This window comes from Triticum aestivum, chromosome 1B, assembly GCF_018294505.1.
Source record: "Triticum aestivum cultivar Chinese Spring chromosome 1B, IWGSC CS RefSeq v2.1, whole genome shotgun sequence".
Taxonomy (NCBI): domain Eukaryota; kingdom Viridiplantae; phylum Streptophyta; class Magnoliopsida; order Poales; family Poaceae; genus Triticum; species Triticum aestivum.
Genome location: NC_057795.1, coordinates 696,715,615 through 696,735,535, shown reverse-complemented (window position 1 = coordinate 696,735,535; position 19,921 = coordinate 696,715,615). Strand labels below are relative to the sequence as shown.

The window sequence follows — 19,921 nt, the reverse complement described above, 5'->3', positions numbered from 1 at the left end:
TCTCTAGGCGATGGCTCCTATCGTTCGGAGGCATCACACTATGTTAAATATCATACTAGAATTGGCACCATCCATGATGTCTTGCAATTAACATCTCGATCTATGTCATATCATTGGCCTTGTTTCACCAGTCGTTCTTTCAATCGATCATTACTCCCTACCCCCAGGAGGATGGGCGGTAGCATCTCCCCCGGCGAGATCTAAGATCCTGAAAGAAAGGTTCTAGGATCTAAGAGGAAATAAGCTATCTGATCCTTTGGAAATGGCGCTCGATGAACAACACGGAGAACATCTGATGAAGTAAGTTTTCATTTTTCTAAAATTTATCTATTGTTGATCCTTTGTTACCTAGATAATACATTAAGATTATTGTATCGGGAGAAGGCACAATAGCCGGAGCCAACCCTGGTCCGGGCTAATCCTCCTTGGGCTTAGGCCTATATTTTTACAATTTATAATATTATTATGGAAATACAGATCTTTTTGTTTTGTCCCACGCCCGGAGTTGAAGCCTCGGTAGTCATGGGTCTAGAGTCATACTTGCCCGATACCACTCGTATGATAGGAGAAACAAAACAATTGATGAGCAAGACAGAACCGTCAATAGAACATGTTCCGTGCTAGGCTAAGACTATATATTCTAGAGATTTTGTTTTTGTTTTTTTGAGTGATTATGCTCACTAGTACATCCGTCTCGTAGCAGTTTTATATTGATAAACGATTTAAACCTTAATTTGTCCCAAAAAGATATTTAATTCTTGGTTGGAACACATAATTTTTCTGAGAGAGAAGCGCAGTGCAGTGTATACATAACTTGGTCCAATTCATTCATGTACGTATATTCTGATGGATTTTGTGTTAAACCGCCAGCTCAATTACATTAGAAATGCAGTTAAAGATGGCAAACTGATTAGGAAAACTGAGTCTGGCGAATCGATGAAGTTTGCTAACTAATTAATGCCCAGCCTGGAATACATTGGACGCAATATACGACGGGATCTCTCTGTAGTATCTCGGCAGCACATCCAAAATACGTCTGATTTTCCTGCCATAATTAAACCAATAATGAATTACCACAATCTATTTGATCTCGAGATGAACTGCCATCCCGTTGTGTAGTGCCACATAATCGGCAAGCTTTGACGCCACCGTATCTCTCTGCTCTGTATGCATGTAAACAGTAAACAGAAGAGCGGCGGCAAGTGGTAACTTCTTTCCAGAAACCTCAAGATACTATCTTGGATACTCCATATCATCTAATCGCAAAGATACGCCAGCGAAATATTTGAATTTTCCCGCTGGGATTAGAAAGCGGTGCAGCTGATCAGGCCGACATTTGCCTGTGTGAAAGGAACGCGGTTACGAATGGACGGCGGAGATCGGCCGGCCACCCATATAAATACCCCTGTATCTTGGCCGGGTACAAGGCGCACCCCACCACCAAAGGTCCAAAGCCCCAAGCTGCAAGCAACAGAGCTAGCTAGCTAGATACCACACCATAGGCTCTAACTAAGGTTCATAGCTACTCTCCTCCCTCTGTGTCTGCCTTCTTCATTTCTTCTCTCTCGCCATGCATCTGCCACTAGTTCTCTCCGTTCATGCAGACATGATTGATAGAGATTAATTTGCTAGAGGAGATATATACATGTGAAACAAGCTAGTGCATCCTGATCTGTTCTGATCTATGCAGCCATGTATATGCATCTATGTTTGCAATTTCTTTTGTTGCGTTCTTTTGCCTTTTTGAGCTTATCCTCGGGGTGTTTCGGTGCTACATGTCGCAAAAATAAGCATAAGAAAGAGTTAACTTTCTTATTTTTCTTGATCTTATTTTTTGTCCTCGCATACAAATTATTTCTTTTCTCTGATCTTTCCATGACCGACCGGTGAAGGAAGTGGTAGACACCAATTAAGAAGGTGGTACGTGCGTACCTCTTGCAACAGCAGCTACGTACTCTGATGATTGTATCTGTTCCTTTCTTAATTTGTTTCTTCTGCCTCTCTCTCTTTACCTTTTTTTTTTTGCATCAACGATGTTACACTATTTTTAATTAATTTGGCTCCCTGGTTAAAAGATCAAGATTGTTAGATGCGCTGCCTAAACACACAAATAATATAATCATCAGAGTATAATTTGGATCTGTATGTATATTGTTGCACTGGTTGTTGTCGGCATGAAGCTATGCATATGGATCTATGTAGAGACCGTATGCATGTTGTAAATTCTTTCTGTGTGTGGAGAAATTATCCATCCAAGTATGGCACAGTCTCTGCCATTGTTGCTATCGATCCAAATTAAGTTTCTTTTTGGGGTTTTTCCTGTTCTTTTTGTCCTAATCTATGTAGGGGGAAAATCTCCATCTCTTCCCCTGATAAAGCATTTAATAATCTACTAAGTAGTACTCCCTCCGTTTCAAAATATTTGTCTTTCTAGGCATTTCAAATAGACACAACATACGGATATATGTAGACATATTTTAGAGTGTAGATTCACTCATTTTGCTTCGTACGTAGTCACTTGTTGAAATCTCTAGAAAGACAAATATTTCGGAACGCGACGAAGTAGAGACTAACTAATAAAGTGTGCGTACCTCTGATCTCAGCTTATTCTGCATGCATGCTTGATTTTGCAGAAGAGCTCTGTTACTGTATATCAGCAGCTGAGATCTATGAAACGTGTGCTTATCTTCCTATTAGCTAGGTGTGGATCAGAAATAACTAATCTCTTTTTCTTGCAGTTGTTTTAGCAAGCTGATAATGGCATCCTCCCTGAGGGCATTGCTTGTTGAGGACACGGCAGTTCAACGCATGGTTGTCTCCGCGATGCTGTGCAATCAGTTTCACTGCGAGATGACTCTGGCGAAGAACGGGAAAGAAGCTGTTGACATGTTCCTCGAGGGCAACACGTTCGACATAGTTTTTTGTGATAGGGACATGCCCATAATGACCGGCCCGGAGGTACATACTTACTTTAGCTAATTTTTCCCATTTCTTTCTCTTCCTTTTGTGCTTGAACATAACATATTGGGTGGTCACCTCATCGACACAATGTTTCTTGTACATGTTACTTGACAGGCAGTTGTGAAGATCCGTGCTATGGGAGCCACTGATGTGAAGATCGTCGGGCTGTCTGATGATGATAACGCCATGGAGGCGTTCATGAGTGCCGGTGCCGATGATTTTGTGCCCAAACCAGTGAGGCCTGAGACTGTCGGGCCTATGATTCAGGAGGTCATCAATAAGAAGCTAGAACAGTTAGCGACGCTTGCTTGATCCAGCCATGGAGGAATACAAACAGCTAGCTCATATGCATAGCTAGCTTTTGGCATGCATTATATTTTTTTTATTACCGTTATGAGGTCATTTTAGTCCTGAGGTCATGTTAAAGGCTGGCGGTGATTAGCAAGAAGAAGAAGAAGAAGCAGAGAGGCTACCGACATAGTTGGGTCACTTGGATGATACTATCGAAATTGTAATTTGGATGATACTGTACTAGACACCGTGCCAATGGTTGTATTCACATGCATGTGGAATGTGGCCACGTGGTTCACAGTACGTACCTGCTGAACTGGCTCGATGCATATAAGTATATCTTTGGCGATCTACAAAGTTTTGGATCGAGCAAGTAGAGTACGTAGCTACGATCGACTTGATATCGCTAGGTCGCAACTTTACGTAAGACACGCCAGCGATCGATCGTTTCTATTCTCTCTATCACGTACACACACCGCTATACGTACTAGTACTCCTGTCCTATACGTATATATGAGTACACACACAAGCCAACTGGCTAGCCAAGTCTTTCCTTATTTCGTCTTCGCATATATCCATCTACTCCATGGGTGAGTCATGGCCATGAGACATGTCACATCGCATGTATGTCTATTTGAATCCGCCAAAACCAAAACGGACGATCCATCTTGTCACTTCAAGGTACGTACTGAAAAAAACGTCATTGCTTCTTATCCTTCAAAGTTCAAACCTCCTGTTCCTGTAAACTTGTCGAGATGAATCCTAGCAATCGTCTTCCTTGTAAGCCACGGCTTGGTTCCTATATGCTTCCTCAAAAGCTTACATGATCATCAGAGCCCTTCCTCTCAATCGCATCTAGCCTTCTTATGAGAGAAAACCAATCTAGCCAGGAAGAGAGAGAGAGAGAGAGAGAGAGAGAGATCATAGCCGGCACCACAACTTCCTCCGCATCCACACTCGCAACCAACATGAGCGCCTTGACTACCTAGTCTTCCACTTCCATCTTTGCGCCAGCATCCAGTTCCACCGCCATCTCTCTCGGGCCTCTACCTTCAGAGAAGCTTACAAGGACAAACTTACTCCTATGAAAGGCCATCTTGCTACCCCACATCAAGCTTGCACAGAAGCTTGCCATCCGCGAGAAATATTTCGGCAACGACCAAGTTCACACCACCGAAGCGGTTGAAGTATGAACATTCATCACATTAGTCAAGCTACAATTAATTCCCCCATTTCTAAATGTGGTCTTCTATATATTAGTCAAGCTACTATTAGGACATTCTTTATCAATAATAGTGAATAAAGATAATTTTCCATTGTCAGGTAGTGAGAATAAAGAGTTTGTTTGTGACATTTGTCAATGTGCCAAGTCATCAGCTCTCCTATACTAGGTCCCAAAGTGTGTTTCATGCTCCTTTAGAACTTATTTTCATTGAAGTATGGGGTCATGCACGAGATTCTTTTAGAAGAAAGAAACACTATCTTAGCTTATTGATGTTTATAGTAAGTTTACTTACTCAAGTTCAAATCTGAAGTATTTTCTGTCTTTCATGAATTCCCAAAATTTGTGGAGCCACACTTCGATTAGAAACCCATTACGGTGCAAAGTGACTAGGGTGGATAGTATGAGAAACTCAACTCTATCTTCGCAGTATAGGCATTGAGCATCATGTGTCGTGCATGCATGCACACCAACCAAATGGTCCAGCTGAACGCAAGCATTGTCACATTGTTGAAGTAGGACTTTCCCTTCTTGAGCATGCAACAATACCTCTTCAATATTGGGATGAAGCTTTTATTGCCGTCACTTATCTTATCAATCGTTTAGCTAGCAAAGTGATTGATAATTCCATTCCTTAGGACGATTGTTCGACCAAAATCCAGATTACAACTCCCTCAAAAAATTTGGATGTGCATGTTATCCTAATCTCCGTTTATATAATTGTCACAAACTTGAATTCCGTTCCACTCAACGTGTCTTTACCGGCTACATTAATCTTCACAAAGGATACAAGTGTCTTGAAATTTCCACACAACATATTTATATTTCTTGAGGTGTTGTTTTTTATGAAACTATTTTTCCTTTTGCGAAACTTCATCCCAATTTAGGAAACCTTCTTGGTGCAGAAATTTCACTCCTATCTAAACCTTTGTTTAATCTTTGATCATGAGGTGAATTAAAAGGGACTAATCAAGTGATTAGTTCAGAAAATTGCAAATAATGAAAACAATGCAAATTCTACTCATGATTTCATGCGTGCAGAAGATGACGAAACCAGTGCCAGATCACAGGAGAATCCCGCCAACTGTGCCAGAACTGGCAGCGCACGATCCGAGAAAGATCTGGCCACCAAGCGCATTGCGGCTAACGCACCAGCACCAAGTGAGGTGCTCACAGTGATCGATGAGTCTGTGGCCGACCGCATGGAGCCCACTGGTCTGGATGACCTATTCCTCCGTGAGTCATCGCATGTTATGTGCAAACGGGTCGAGACTGTGGCTGGCCAGGCGAACAAACGGGGCCCACCCATAGCCGCGGCTATCGCTCACCCAAGAAGGCGGCCCAGAGACTGCCACACGAGGCTCCCTAACTGGTGGCAAGATCGCGAGGGAGATCCACCTAGATTTGCTGCCCACATAGGATCAAGAGCCAGCTGTGCCAGGATCTTCTACGGCTAGTTCCTCTGTTGAAAATTCTACAACACCTGGATCCTCAACACCATCAAATCTCACAACTGCCTCTCATGCGTATCAAATTTCTCAACGCACCACTACGTCACAAACCGGTATCTTCAAGATAAAGGAGTACAAAGAAGGTACGATAAGGTATGAAAGTCACAAACGTGCATTTCTTACTAGCACCGGTGAAGCTACTCATCTATATGATGCCCTTGCTCATCAAGAATAGAAAGGAGCCATGGATGATAGTGAATATCTGGCACTTATGAGAAACAAAACTTGGCATTTAGTTCTTGCTAAAAAATGCAAAAATATCATTTACTGTAAATGGGTCTATAAGATAGAAACAAAGCCAGATGGAGGCATAGATAGATATACGTCTAGAATAGTAGCAAATGGTTCTAAACATAGATTTGGGATTGGTTATGAAGATACTTTCAGCCCTGTTGTGAAAGTAGCTACTATTAAACTTGTTCTATCTATTGTTATTTCAAGAGTGTGGAGTTTACGGTAGCTAGATGTCCAGCACGCGTTTCTTCATGGTGTTCTTGAGAAAGAAGTGTTCATGCATCAACCACCAGGTTATGAGCACAAAAGAACATCACATCATGTCGCAAGTAAGATAAAACTTTATAAGAAATGAAACAAGCCCGAAAAGCTTGGTACTCAAGGTTGACAACATAATTACAACAACCTGGGTTTACACAATCTAAAGCAGATATCTCATTGTTCTTTTACAGTAAAGGCAACACCATCATATTTTGTGCTTTTTTTATGTTGACGATATAATTGTTGCTAACACAATTCCAGATGCCACCACTTGTATGCCAAGGACCTAAAGATGGAGTTTGCCCTTAAGAACTTGGGAGATCTTCACTATTTCCGTGGTATAGAGGCCAAGCAGCTAAAAGATGGTACTTCCACTGAAAAATAATACACCACTGACATACTCAAAAGTGTAAACTTGGAAAAGTGTAAACCACCAATCTCAACTTCAGGAAAACTCACAGTTGAGAGTGGAGAAGCACTCGGACCAGAGGATGCAACAAATTACAGAAGTGTTGTAGGTGCACTATAATATTGGACTCTTACATGCTCCCATATTTCCTATTCTATGAATAAAGTATGTCAATATTTGCATGCACCTACTGCCGCTCATTGGACTGCAGTTAAAAGAATTTTGAGGTATCTAAAGTTTTCATAGGGACTTGGACTTCGGATTGTCAAGTCGTCATCTATGTTCGTCGTGTGCCTCCTCCTTTTTTCATGGCGGTCAGACACCTCATTCATATTGCAACCTTGATTCGCAAAGCCAAGTCAGAATTGGTCCGATCCTTTATGATACATGATAACCTTTTGGTGCGAGAAGGAATAAGTATGGTGAGATGGGGTCCCCCTGACGGAGTCCCCTTGAGGACTTAAAATCTTCCATTTTACCCCCATTGAACAACACATAAAAAGCAAAGACACACATGACATAATTTTACTGAATCCCATTTTGAGCATTAGCTCTTGCAAATATTTCTATTCTACACGATCATAAGCTTTCATCATGTCAATCTTGAGAGCACAAAAAGTGTTTTTCTTCCCTCTCCTGACTTTCATATAATGCAAACACTCATAGGCGGTGATCACATCGTCAGTACTAAGTCTACCTAGCACAAAAGCAGATTGCTCCATAGAGATGATTTCCGGAAGGATAAGCTGCAGACAGTTAGCAAGTACTTTCGAAACAATTTTATATATCACGTTGCACAAGCTAATAGGTCGAAACTGAGAAAAATTGTCGGTTTTGATACCTTGGGGATAATAACAATGAAAGTTTTGTTAATCTCTTCCGGAGAACCCTCGCCATCAAGAATCTGCAGTACTATACCAGTCACCTCTTCACGACAGATGTCCCAATCTTTCTGAAAAAAGTGTGGCGATTTTGTTGTGAACATTTGAAAAAACGCCTCCTTTACTTCCTGCTCACAAAAAGGGGTGTTCAACTGCTAATTCATCTCAGCCGATACCTTACAAGGAATGTGCGAGAGGACTTCCTCGATGCCCACCGTGCCTTCAGACTCATACAGATTTTTACAAAATTCGGTCGTGAGATGACCTAGCTCTTCCTGGTCTTCACAGATCATGCCATCTGCCCGGGTTAACTTCTCAATTCAATTCTTTTTTTTGTCGGGCAGATGCTTTCCTGTGAAAAAAATGTCGTGTTACTATCACCTTCAAGTAGCCACTGGATGCGTGACAGCTGGCGCCAGAGTATTTCTTCCCTGTAGTGTAACCGCATGCACGTGAGAAGCTTGGTACAGTTGCCCGCATGGCCTACTTGTCCATGCTTGCTGCAACACTCTTAGCTCTTTTCTAACAGAACCGAAAGACTGTGAGCTCCACGAGGTTAAAGCTGCGGCAACTGTACCAAGCTTCTCACGTCAGCCGTTGTTGCACTCTTCGACCTACTTGTCCATGCTTGCTGCAACACCCGATTGAATTCTTCATGGCGTTCCCACATCGCCTCATATATATATATATATATATATATATATATATATATATATATATATATATATATATATATATATATATATATATATATATATATAAAGTGGCGATCAATCGCAATCCTTATGTTATTTGCTTCAAGCTCGTTCATGAGTAATATTGGAGAGCGGTCTGATTTTACTACAGTTAAGTGCCGGAGTGTCGCGAAAGGGAACATGTTGCACCACTCGTTGGACGCAAGAACACGGTCCAAACATAGACGGCAGTACTGGCCCCTGCCACCTTCTTCTCAAAGGTCCAATCCATACCAACATAGCCAATATCAGTTAGTTCACAAGCATCCACGACGTCCCTAAATAGCTGAATTCATGACCAAGCTTGGTCGTTAGATCCCATGTGCTCTTCCCTTCGAAAAACTTCATTAAAATCACCATTGCACATTTACATGATCGTCTTCTTCTTCTTCTTGATCAACAACCAAACTCTTCTTCCTCGGAGCTTCATGAGCTTCCCGATTCTTCCACTTCTCCTCATCCTTGAGCTCTTTGTAGCAATGATGAAAAATGAAGGTTTTTCCCGACGGTGGCGGTGTCGGGAAAGGTGGGAGCCCAGGCGGCGGCCATGGCGAGGTGCGTTAGGCCGGCGGCAGCTATTGGGAGGCAAGAGGGCGGGCGGGTGGTGGGAAGTTCCCCTTGGCAGTTGGGCGTCCACGCGGCTGCTGGTTGTTTACATCATGCGCGGTCAAGCGATGTATATTTGCATCACTTGGTGGTGCATTTTACATCAGATGTAAAATCTAAGGTTTTTTTTTTTTTTGCATCTGCATCATTTGTTGGAGGGACGTTTTTTAACCAAAGTGACGTATATTTCTGTATTTTTTTTAGGAGACGCACCCATGGAGCTGCCAAGAATGAATGTGTTGGAATACTTAAAATTTCATGTGAGGATATAAGAAACACACCCGTGGGCCTCTGGGCCTGTCAAAAATGATGATTACTCTCAAATGACACACCCACGTGTGTAAAGAGCCCCAAGCCGAGCGAGGCAGCAAAGAGAGAGGAAGACAGCCATGTGATGATTGACCGGTCAACTCCTGGGAAGTCCTTAGTTTGCCGGGCCCACAGGAAATGATTTGTCTGAGACCTGGGAGAGAGAGAGGGTGGTGCATGGCAGCATCCAATTCTGGGGAGTGCATGCATGCTTGCTTGTTGCTTGGCAGCAAAAGGCAGGCTAATTTTGGTACCAAAACGCATGCAAGTTTAAGACAAGCGCGCAGTAAGTTTGATCCATTCCACTGCATACGGCCGGCCACGATCGAGACAAAGCGCAGCAAGCAAGGAGAGGAGATCGATCATCCATTGATGGCGCCCGGCGGGCTTGTGCTCCTCGGCCTCCTTCTCCTAGTGCTAGTGGACGCGCTTGCCGCCGTCCACATCGACATCGCGGCCGCCCTCTTCCACTCGCACGACCACCTCGGCGGCAACAAGCAGCACAAGGACAAGTCTTCTTCTTCCTCCTCCGTGCCTTCATGGCCGGACGGCAACGCCGCGACCTACCTTCCGCCGAAGCAGAAGGAGAAGGCTTCTCCTTCTTGGCCAGACGCTAACGCCGCGGATTTCTTCGCGGAGGCGGCCAAGAAGGGGCTGCGGTCCTTTACCGGCGGGCGGGGCGGCTACAAGACGATGACGACGGAGTTCCTGGACGCGCACAACCGGGTGCGGGCCAAGTACGGCGTGCCGCCGCTGCGGTGGAGCAATAAGCTGGCGCGGTACGCGCGGCGGTGGTCGGACGCGCGGCGGTTCGACTGCGTGATGATGCACTCGGTGGGTTCACCCTACGGCGAGAACGTGTTCTGGGGCACCGGGTGGGACTGGAAGGCCGTGGAGGCCGTGGGCGACTGGGCCAGCGAGTCCTCCTTCTACGACTGGCGGGCGCAGGCCTGCCACCCGGGCCAGGTCTGCGAGCACTTCACGCAGATCGTCTGGCGGACCACCAAGTACGTCGGCTGCGGCCGGGCCGAGTGCCTCGCCGGCGGCGTCTTCATCACCTGCTCCTACGACCCGCCCGGGAACTGGAAGGGAGAGGTGCCGCTCACCTAATTATAATTAATTAATAGTAGAAGCCCATTTGCCTCTTTATATTGGGCTGGGCTGGGCTGGGCTTGGACTACACCTCTAATTTTCATTTTCTTTTTTTATTAGCCAGCTAGCTTGTCTTAATTTACTCGACTTTTTTTACTTAATTTACTCGATTTGGGACTAGCATTTTTTGATCTGCCAGGCTCTACACTGTGTAATATCTTTGGCCCGCGACACTCAATTTTAGCTTTCAGTACTCTACGCATACTTTTTACATCACACAATCTCACCATGCTATGGATATAGGCATTATCTTCAACAATATACGAAAATGATGCACTTCAATTCCTTGCTCAACTAAAAACAACCCTTGTTTTTTTCCTTTTGAGTTCCAGTACACACCATAGGCTAGAAGCCCAAAGACAACACCTTTTTTCTTAAAAAAGACATGTCATTTTCGTTAATTAAGGAGAGAGTGGGAATTGGCTAGTTAATTTGCGGCTAGAGCACCAAGTACATGGATTGTAGCTAGGCTGAGTGCCACGCAGGCATCGTCTTCATCACTTGATCCTATGGCGTGACATGAAACTGTAAGGGCGAGGTGTGCTCACGGGACCTTCTATTTGACGCTCTATTCGTCAAATATGGGCGTGATGCATAGAGTGCATCCTGACTGGGCCGACCCATTGCCTGCAACATTGTCGCGATGTGCGCATTGTGCCAAAAGTTTTTTCCTAGCGTTTTTTGTTTATTTAATGCGTTATTTATTTAGTTTTAGAAAAAAATATTTTAAAAAGAAAACATTTTAAAAATAGCTAACTATTTGAAAATGCTTGTCAAAAAATTTAAAATGTCTGCGAAAATTTTAAATAAACACCGATATTTAAAAAATAGAATATTTTTCAAACTTTTGAACATTTTTTAGAAGCTGCAGACATTTTTTGAATACCAGAAAATTTTAAACATATACTGAAATTAAAAAAAACGAATTTCCAAAACTGCAAATTCAGACAGTCCCAAAACCAGGATTTAAGCTAATTGGGCGCCCATATCTGTGCAAATCCTGGGCATTTTGATGCAGTGAGCGTCAAATTGCCGCCCCTCAATCCATCCATTATTTCGTTTTTATATTGGGCCGGGCTCTCGTCCCCTTCCTTGGTATTAGCAACGAACTAACTTGTTATACTTAACTCGATTTGAGCCTAACAAGCTCACAATTCTCTGTAATATATCCTTTAGGGCACAAGTTTTTTTTTTTTTTTGAGAAACACACACTTCATTCCTAGGTCACACCGAAGCGATGATTCCCCGGATTTTCTAGTTGAGGATTTTTGGTGAACGATGTAACCTTGTTACCAGTTCTTTTTTTTTCCGAGGGGACCTTGTTACCAGTTCAATGAAGTAGGCATGATGACATTCCCTAAAAAAACAGGAGGCGAAGCCAATGCCTCGTAACCAATGCGCGGAAAAGTCTGGAATAATCCAGGACCACAAGAGCCTAACCATCTGAACTATGCTCGTTTCGCCATAACATATATAGGCATTATCAACAACACAAAAAGATGATATTTTCATTGTTCCAGCACCACCAATAAGCAGAGAAGCCTCAGGGGCAACAACAGACTCCATTCAGCACAGAGACCATACATAGAGCCAGTTGAGGGTAGGACAAGAATCAACAAAATGAACCAAGCATATATATATTTATATCAGTAGGTAAAGTAAGTTATTCCATGACCGACAAGATATCTATATATATATTTCTACAAGGCAAGGGAACCAACCTTATTTCTTCTACTTACTCCATAAGGGAGATGGATATGATTAGCTTTCTAACGCGAACAATATAATTAATTATAAGCTACTGATGGATCCGACTCACTCACTCCCTCCCTATACACATCAGTAGTAGTCTTCCTCTTCTTCTCTCTGCTCTCTGTGGTGGATAAATATATAGATGGATGGTGGTGTATATATGCTACTGCTACTGGCTCTGGGGTCTATGAATCAGTGGCCGTTGTCGGTGGATCCGTAGCCGTAGGGGTTCTTGCTGGCCCAGTTCCACAGGTCTCTGCACATCTCCTCCACCCCATACTTGGCCCTGTTCATTTTCATCACATCATTCTCATTATTATTGCCTTGTGTTGTTTTACACCATGCATCACAACCAAACTCTCAAGAAAAGATACAACTTATTAGCAATCAAAACATAGAGTAACTTACTTCCACTTGAGCTCCTTCTCAGCTTTGGCGGTGGCAGCGTACACAGTCTCGGCATCTCCAGCTCTTCTTCCAGCATAAACCAGAGGGATTTTCTGTAAAAGTGTTAGTGTTAGCACTGTGATCAGCAGAACAAGAGCATAATTATATATGCACGTGAGATGATGATTGGTTTACCTTTCCGCAAGCCTTCTCGAATGCAGCAACCATTTCCAGCACGGACGTCCCCTTTCCAGTGCCCAGATTGTACACCTCGCACCCTGCAATCAAGCGCAAATCATTACATTGGTTCGTTAACAGCAACATTATTCAGTTAAGCATAATAAGATCATTCAGTGTCAGCTGTCATGTTCATGGTTGGTGCGCACCTATTCTGTCAGAATCTTCGTAGAGCTTCCTCAGGGCGGCGATGTGGCCGTCAGCCAGGTCAACAACATGGATGTAGTCACGTACCTGCCATAATCATGTGTTGCATACCAATACTAGTTAGTTAGAGGCAGCAAGCAAGACAATTATGCAGGAATGATTGATTGATTTGATTCATCAGTCGGTTGGTTAGTTAGTTAAGGGTTGGATGCATGACAACATACCCCTGTTCCATCCTTGGTGTTGTAGTCGGTCCCGTAAACCGTCAGCGCGGGCCGCCTCCCGACAGCGACTTGCTGGACATAGGGCATCAGGTTGTTGGGGACTCCGAGGGGGTCTTCCCCGATGTAGCCACTCGGGTGCGCGCCGACCGGGTTGAAGTACCTCAGCAGGATGATCTTCCAGTCGGGGTCCGAGCGCTGGAGGTCGCGGCAGATGTCTTCAATGACAAGCTGCACACAAGCACACAATCATCGACAGGCGCCAGATCAGATTCTCTCGATGTACTTGAAACATTGATTGACAGGCAACAGAAAACAAGTAGCAATGGCACGTACCTTAGTTCGGCCGTAAGGGTTGGTCGCGGAGAGCGGGAACTCCTCAGTGCAGGGCACCTCCTTGGGCCACCCGTACACAGTGGCTGATGATGAGAACACAAGCTGCAGGGATGAAATGAAAGGTGTTTTCATTAGCATCCAGATGAGATGATGATGATGACGACAATCATTCGATTCGATGATGTATACTTAATCATATGCCTATACTACTAGTACTAGTTCCTTCAGCAAGGTGCCAGCATAATTAATCGGTGCAGAGCAGCTTCATTAATTGATGGTGCAGAACAGAGTTGAATGGCCTGCAGTGCAGTGTGCCGCCGTCCTTAAGCCTAACTTATTCAGACCCAGCAGAGAACCAACTGTAATGAAACTGTCTGCGTCCGTCCGTGGTTCTAAAACTCAAATAATGAAGGGAGCACCAACTGTAATGAAACTGTCTGCATCCGTGGTTGTAAACTTATTTAAATTAATACAGCTTCATTGGTTACTGCAGAACAAGTAGGTGCGTAGCAATGGGCTGCTTGCTTGAGCCTGCACACGCCAGCATGCTGCTGTCTATTGTTCAGAATTGAGAGAGTAAACAAAGACCAGCTGTTAAATCCTTTGTTTCTTTTTGACAAATCCTACAGACAGACAGACAGACAGAGGGTAGATAGAAACAAGGACCAGCTGTAATGAAACAGTTTGCATCTGTCCCTCTCATTGCTGTAGTCGAGAGAGAATGCCAAGGCCATTGCTGTAGTATTGCCTAGTGCAGAACAAGCAATGGGCCTGAACCTAGGCCACACCGTCCATTATTCAGACATGCCAAGTGTTAAAACCCTTGTGTGTGTGTGTGTGTGTGTGTTTTCTAGAATTCCTAGACAGAACATATAGAGGCAGCAACAGAAAATGGTGCTAGGCAACAAGAGAGGCAGCGCAAGCAAGCAAGCAATCTGGGACCATGAACTAGGTGACAGAAATTATGAGAGACACCTGGTCCAGACAGCCGAGCTAGCTAGAGCCAACGCTCGCTCGCTCGCTCATTGGTATCCTGTGACCCAGCAATGCAATGAAATGCAAAAGAAAAAGAAAAAAAGAAGAAAAAGCAGGTATACCTTCTTGCAGCCATGTGCTGCCATGACTTGGAGGAGGGTGATGGTGCCGATGAGGTTGTTGTCGTAGTAAAGCAGGGGCTTCTGCACGCTCTCCCCCACGGCTTTCAGCCCGGCAAAGTGGATCACAGCCTCGAACCTGCTCGACCCAGCCGAATTTAAATTGGAGACCAGGCAGATGATGAGCGACTTGGAGCATAAAACAAACAAACGCTGCTAGTTTATTCATCAGTTCTACGTAATACTATTACTGTGATGATGATGATGATGATTATGATGTGAATGATGGAATATGGAAGAGCATAACCGCCGGGTCCAGCTGTGGATAGCTTGCCTTGCTTGCTAGAGACAACTTTCCAGCCAGCCCGACTCATCAATGGATGGATGGATCAATGAGCAATCAGAGGCTACTACTAGGAGCAGATGACACCTACCGGCCTTAATCAACAACCAACGAAACGATGCACAAGCAGAATGAAAGAGACTAGGATAGTAGTGGCATCGCAGATACGGCTGGCACGACGGCCGGAGGGGACGGGCTAATCAACCATTTCTGGATTTGTTAATTAAGCCGAAAAAACATGGACTATCTAGCGGTTGGAGGTTGTATGGCACCATGTGACTGACTGACGACGACGGGTACTAGGCTGTAGCACGTAGCACGTACTACTAGTATAGTGCAGATATTGATATACGTACTGGTGAAGAAAGAAAATATAGATACCTTTGGGTCGAGAAGATTTCGTCCAGCGCCTCCTTGTCACGAAGGTCCACCTGCACGCACGCACAATTGCATTGCAGCAAAAATAAATCAATCCATCAGAAATCCGTTTTCTTTTCTTGGGTATGAATTCATTCCATTCGATTCCAAAACAATGACACGGGAAATTGCGGCTGGCGGTATGGTTAGGCATGTATGTATGTAAGGTATATGCTCCTCTAAACTAGTGTAATCTGATCTAATTAATTGTGTTTAAAAAATATAATCTAATGAATCCGTGGTCGAATCAGCAAGCAATCAAGGAAGGAAGGAAGCATCGTCAAGGATGTATGGTATGGATGGAGACCCACCGGCCGGAGACACGCGTTTTCCCCCTCCCTTGCCGTCGTCGTTTGCTTGGTCAGTCACATGCGGAGGCGGAGACGGAGACCGCAAGGACGGAAGGAAAATGTAAGGAAAGTAACCGACTAGGCACGCGTCGCATGCACAAACAAACAAAAGAAGAAGAAGAAAAGGCACGGGCGCGCAGGGTGTGACCCGCCGGCCCGCCGCTCTCTCGCTCGCTCGCCGGCCGGTGGGCGAGGAGGAAGGCCGGGTACTGATTCCGCTCCTTCTTCCCAGCCCAATTGTAGGAGTAATAATAATAACTCAACCATCAAAAAAAATAAAAAATACAAGAGAGCAGCAATTGTTGGGAGGTTCCTTCTTTCTTCTTTCTAGACCAGATAGAGTGCCTTGTGTTTGAAACCGCCACGCCACGCCCTCCCCTCAAACCGGACAAACTCCCCAAAACATTTTTTCTTTTTTAAAAAAAAAACAGAATTCTACTACTAGTACTACTCGTAGTTGCTTATACTATACTTATGAGAAAGAAGAATAGGATGCACCCACGATTAATTCAATTCCTCCTCAAGACAAGGCAAGGCAAGGCAAGGGAATCAACCAAACAAACCAAGGAAAGCGCAATCCAATCTACTGTATGTATGTCCTCCCAAGCAGAGCAGGGCCGGCCGGAGAACAAGGAGGAGATTGGCCGGATATCATGGATGGATCGGAACGGAAACAGAGAGGGAAGGGAAGGGAAGAAAGAAGAAGCAACGAACCTTGCGGAAGTCGAGGCTGTTTTGCGGGGCGTTGGCGAGTTGCCGGACGCGGCGGATGGCCTCCTCGGAGGCGTTGTCGAGGCTGTCGACGACGAGGACGCGGAAGCCCTGGAGCAGCAGCTGCAGCACCGTGTGGCTGCCGATGTACCCCGCGCCGCCCGTCACCAGGATCGTCCGAAGCACCGCAGACACCATCTTCTTCTTCCTCTGATTCCTCTTCTTCTTCTTCTTCTAATTCGACCGACGGGGCGAGATTGGAATGGGAGACAAGAGTGGTTTGTTTGTTTGTTTCTGAGAGAGAGGGGGAGTTGTGCGCGGGTGCGTCTCTTCTTCTTGTTTGCAGAGAGGAGAGGAGAGAGGCAGAGCGCAGGGTCGGATATATATGGAGGACAGGGGAGGGAGGCCAGACGGGTCGGGGGTGTCTTTGTCTCTGGCTGTGGGTCCCACCACATCGAGGCGGGGCATCTCGACTCGACTCAACGCGCGACGGACGATTCCTGATTCCTCCAACCAAACCAAACCAAACCACCGGCCACGTTCGCACCCCTCTTTCTCTCTGCTCTGCTCTGCTATCGCTATGGGCCGTACACGTGTACCACACCCCATCCGCCATGGATTACGGATAATTTCACATATTTGACCTGAGGCCTAAATCAATTCACAAACTGACCTGCTTTCAAAAAAAATTCACTCTGCTGACCCTTTCGTGTGGCGCCCGACAGCTGGGCGCCGCACCCTACTGTGCAGCGTCCATCACTTAGGCGTTGCACATCCTGCCAGCGTGGCAGCCCTGGCCCCACAGACAGCACTGCAGCGCCTAAGACTTAGGCGCCGCACAATGTATATTGTAGCGCCCGTGTCTTAGGCGCTGCACGTTGACTTAGCCCGCATCGGGCCAGACCCTCCCAGGCAGTTCTTCCAGTTGCTCTGTTGTCACAGAGAGCGGCGGCGGCGGCGCCCCCTTTGGATCCCCCCACACCCCCTCTCAGATTTGAAGTTTTGAGGCTTGGATTCGATCTCCAATCTTTCCTAGTACGTAAACTCCTCCGTTCCCTTTCTTTTCCTCCGTAAAATCGTTCGGTGTTCCAGATTAAGTTTTTTGATGTAATATTGCAATTGGAGATGATAAGTCATCCATCTCAGGAGCCATTTCCTGGTCTAACCTTCAAATGTGGAATCCTTTTCTCATCAATGGCAAGTACTTTGAAAACAACTATCAAAATTTTATTTAGTTTTACAAGTATGCAGAGAGCCGACAAGGCAGCAATGCTATTGTTCAAATGTGGTCAAGGCAGGCTTTCGGTGTTTCAGAATGAGCACACATTCATTGCAACCAAAAGAATTGGTAGTCATATCCGGTAGTATATGATTCTTGTTGTGATGGAGGATGTGTAGTCATATCCGGTGTTCATATCCGGTGTTCATATCCGGTGTTCATTCGTTAGGTGGAAACTCTTTCGGTGTTGTGATGGAGGATGTGTAGTCATATCCGGTAGTATATGATTCTTGTTAGTTAAACCTAGATTGTTTATTTTTTTAGATATATATGAGATGCCTAGTTTTGTAGATAATTATGAGATGTTGAGTTTTGTAGCTATATGTGAGATGTTGAGTTTTTTTAGATATATATTAGATGTTGAGTGTTTTCCGATATTTGAGATGAACTCATGTATGTTTATTGTTTGAAATTGTAAGGATGGTTTGGCTTCTGGACGATGTCTACGACGTGCAACACCGGTCCTACATGATGCGCGAGAAGGATAAGGTAATAATGAGTACTCTAAATCTTTTGCAAATTTGCCTTTAGTTAAAATTTACATGCCCTAAGATTTGTCATCACTTGTTTTTTGCAGAAGCTTGAACCTCTGAAGATTCGGTATCACGGGGTCTCTGGTCCTGCCATGCCTTACGATGAGCGGTACACACCGTACATCAAGTAGGCAGGACTACTCCCGTGGATTCTGTTGGTCAGCCGGTCCACGCCGAATTTGAACGCTCCACTGGTGTCCGCTCTTGTTGATCGGTGGAGGCCAGAGACCCACAGTTTCCATCTTCGGACCGGGGAGATGACCGTGATGCTCGAGGATGTCTCGTTGATCACCGGTCTTGCTATCGACGGGAGGCCTCTATGTATGAGCACCGATTCTGATGGGTGGCGCGAGCAGATGATTGCTCTTATCGGTATGGCTCCTACCGAGGCTGAGGATGATGTAGAGGAGGGAGAAGAGAAGAAGAAGAGGGAAAGGAAGGCAGCTGGAGCTGCTTTCACGTGGATTCAAAATAACTTTGCGACGTGCCCTCCGGATGCAACTGATGATGTGATCCAGACACATGCTCGTGTGTATATGTGGTACATTGTGTCGAGGACTTTCTTTCCTGACTCCACTGGCAAGAACGCTCCATGGATGTGGCTGAAGGCGTTGACCGTCTTCGATAGCAAATGGAGCTGGGGTTCAGCGACTCTTGCCTACTTGTACCGACAGGTAGTTGGTCTGTTTTGTGATCAACTCATTTATTCATTAGCAATGCAAGCTTGCTGTCAAGTTAACATTGTTTTTCTTTCATATGTAGCTGGATGATGCGTGTTGCAGGATCACACCTAGTGCAGGCATTGGTGGTAATCTGCTTCTACTTTCTGTATGGAGCTGGGAGCGTCTGCCTGTTGGACGCCCGAAGAGCGTCAGGTTTGATCCTTGGTATGCAGATGAACATGACGAATTACGGCGCCCCACGTGGGCTTACAAGTGGGATATCGTTTCCGAGATGACGAACGATGTCAATCTCATGTACCAAAAGTACATTGCCGAGTTGGACACGATTACGCCTGAGCAGGTAAGGAGGTCATTACTTTAGTCCTTTCTCATGCTTGCTTGAAAAATAGTTATCAAATTTGCATTGTTGCCCTGTTTCATAGGTGGAATGGCAGCCATATGGCGCGGGTGAGAGCTTGGGGTACACCGCGGAGTTCCGCCTCAACCCGATGTGCTTGCGGGATAAGGATCTCTGGCTTATGCGGTGCCCATTGATATGCAACTGGGCGGTTGAGTTTCATTTGCCGCATCGCGTGTATCGTCAGTTTGGTCTTTTCCAGCCTCACCCGCCGGATTGGGTGGACACGGATAAAGCACTTCATAGGTAAGAGAGCATGTGTGCGTATTGTCTAATCATCGGGACTCCTTTTGATTGTGCTAATGTTTGGTTTTATACCACGCAGGTTGGACAGGAGAAGGCAACGGAAGATAAAGGACTGGGCCAAGCATCATTCTGTGTATGTTACCCGCTTCCAACTTTGTGTGGAGCAAGCTCGTAGCACTGCACGCCCCCCGCTTCGTGAGCACAACTCACTTGCTTT

The 19,921-nt window shown here is 45.1% G+C and overlaps 2 protein-coding genes and 1 pseudogene across 2 annotated transcripts; 2 read left to right on the top strand and 1 right to left on the bottom strand.

Moving 5' to 3' along the window:
- The first annotated feature begins 262 nt into the window (after nt 1–262).
- On the top strand, nt 263–3,273 carry LOC123102018 (two-component response regulator ORR42-like; annotated as a pseudogene).
- Nucleotides 3,274–9,711: 6,438 nt separating this feature from the next.
- Nucleotides 9,712–10,764, top strand: LOC123150030 (pathogenesis-related protein PRB1-3-like). The gene has a single exon (XM_044569833.1). It carries the CDS (start codon nt 9,792–9,794, stop codon nt 10,527–10,529), a length of 738 nt encoding a protein of 245 aa, XP_044425768.1. The 5' UTR covers nt 9,712–9,791; the 3' UTR covers nt 10,530–10,764.
- Nucleotides 10,765–12,192: 1,428 nt separating this feature from the next.
- LOC123150020 (UDP-glucose 4-epimerase 1) lies at nt 12,193–16,797 on the bottom strand (the record flags this gene model as incomplete). Its single annotated transcript, XM_044569824.1, is given in 9 exon segments — nt 12,193–12,609; nt 12,732–12,823; nt 12,906–12,988; nt 13,097–13,181; nt 13,319–13,546; nt 13,652–13,753; nt 14,749–14,884; nt 15,470–15,519; nt 16,570–16,797. Coding segments are annotated over 9 exon segments (1,065 nt in total). The 3' UTR covers nt 12,193–12,515.
- Between the last annotated feature and the right edge of the window lie 3,124 nt (nt 16,798–19,921).

What these genes read in the sequence shown, in the direction of transcription:
- LOC123150030 (XM_044569833.1), top strand. Translation starts at nt 9,792, where the DNA reads ATGGCGCCCGGCGGGCTTGTGCTCCTCGGCCTCCTTCTCCTAGTGCTA.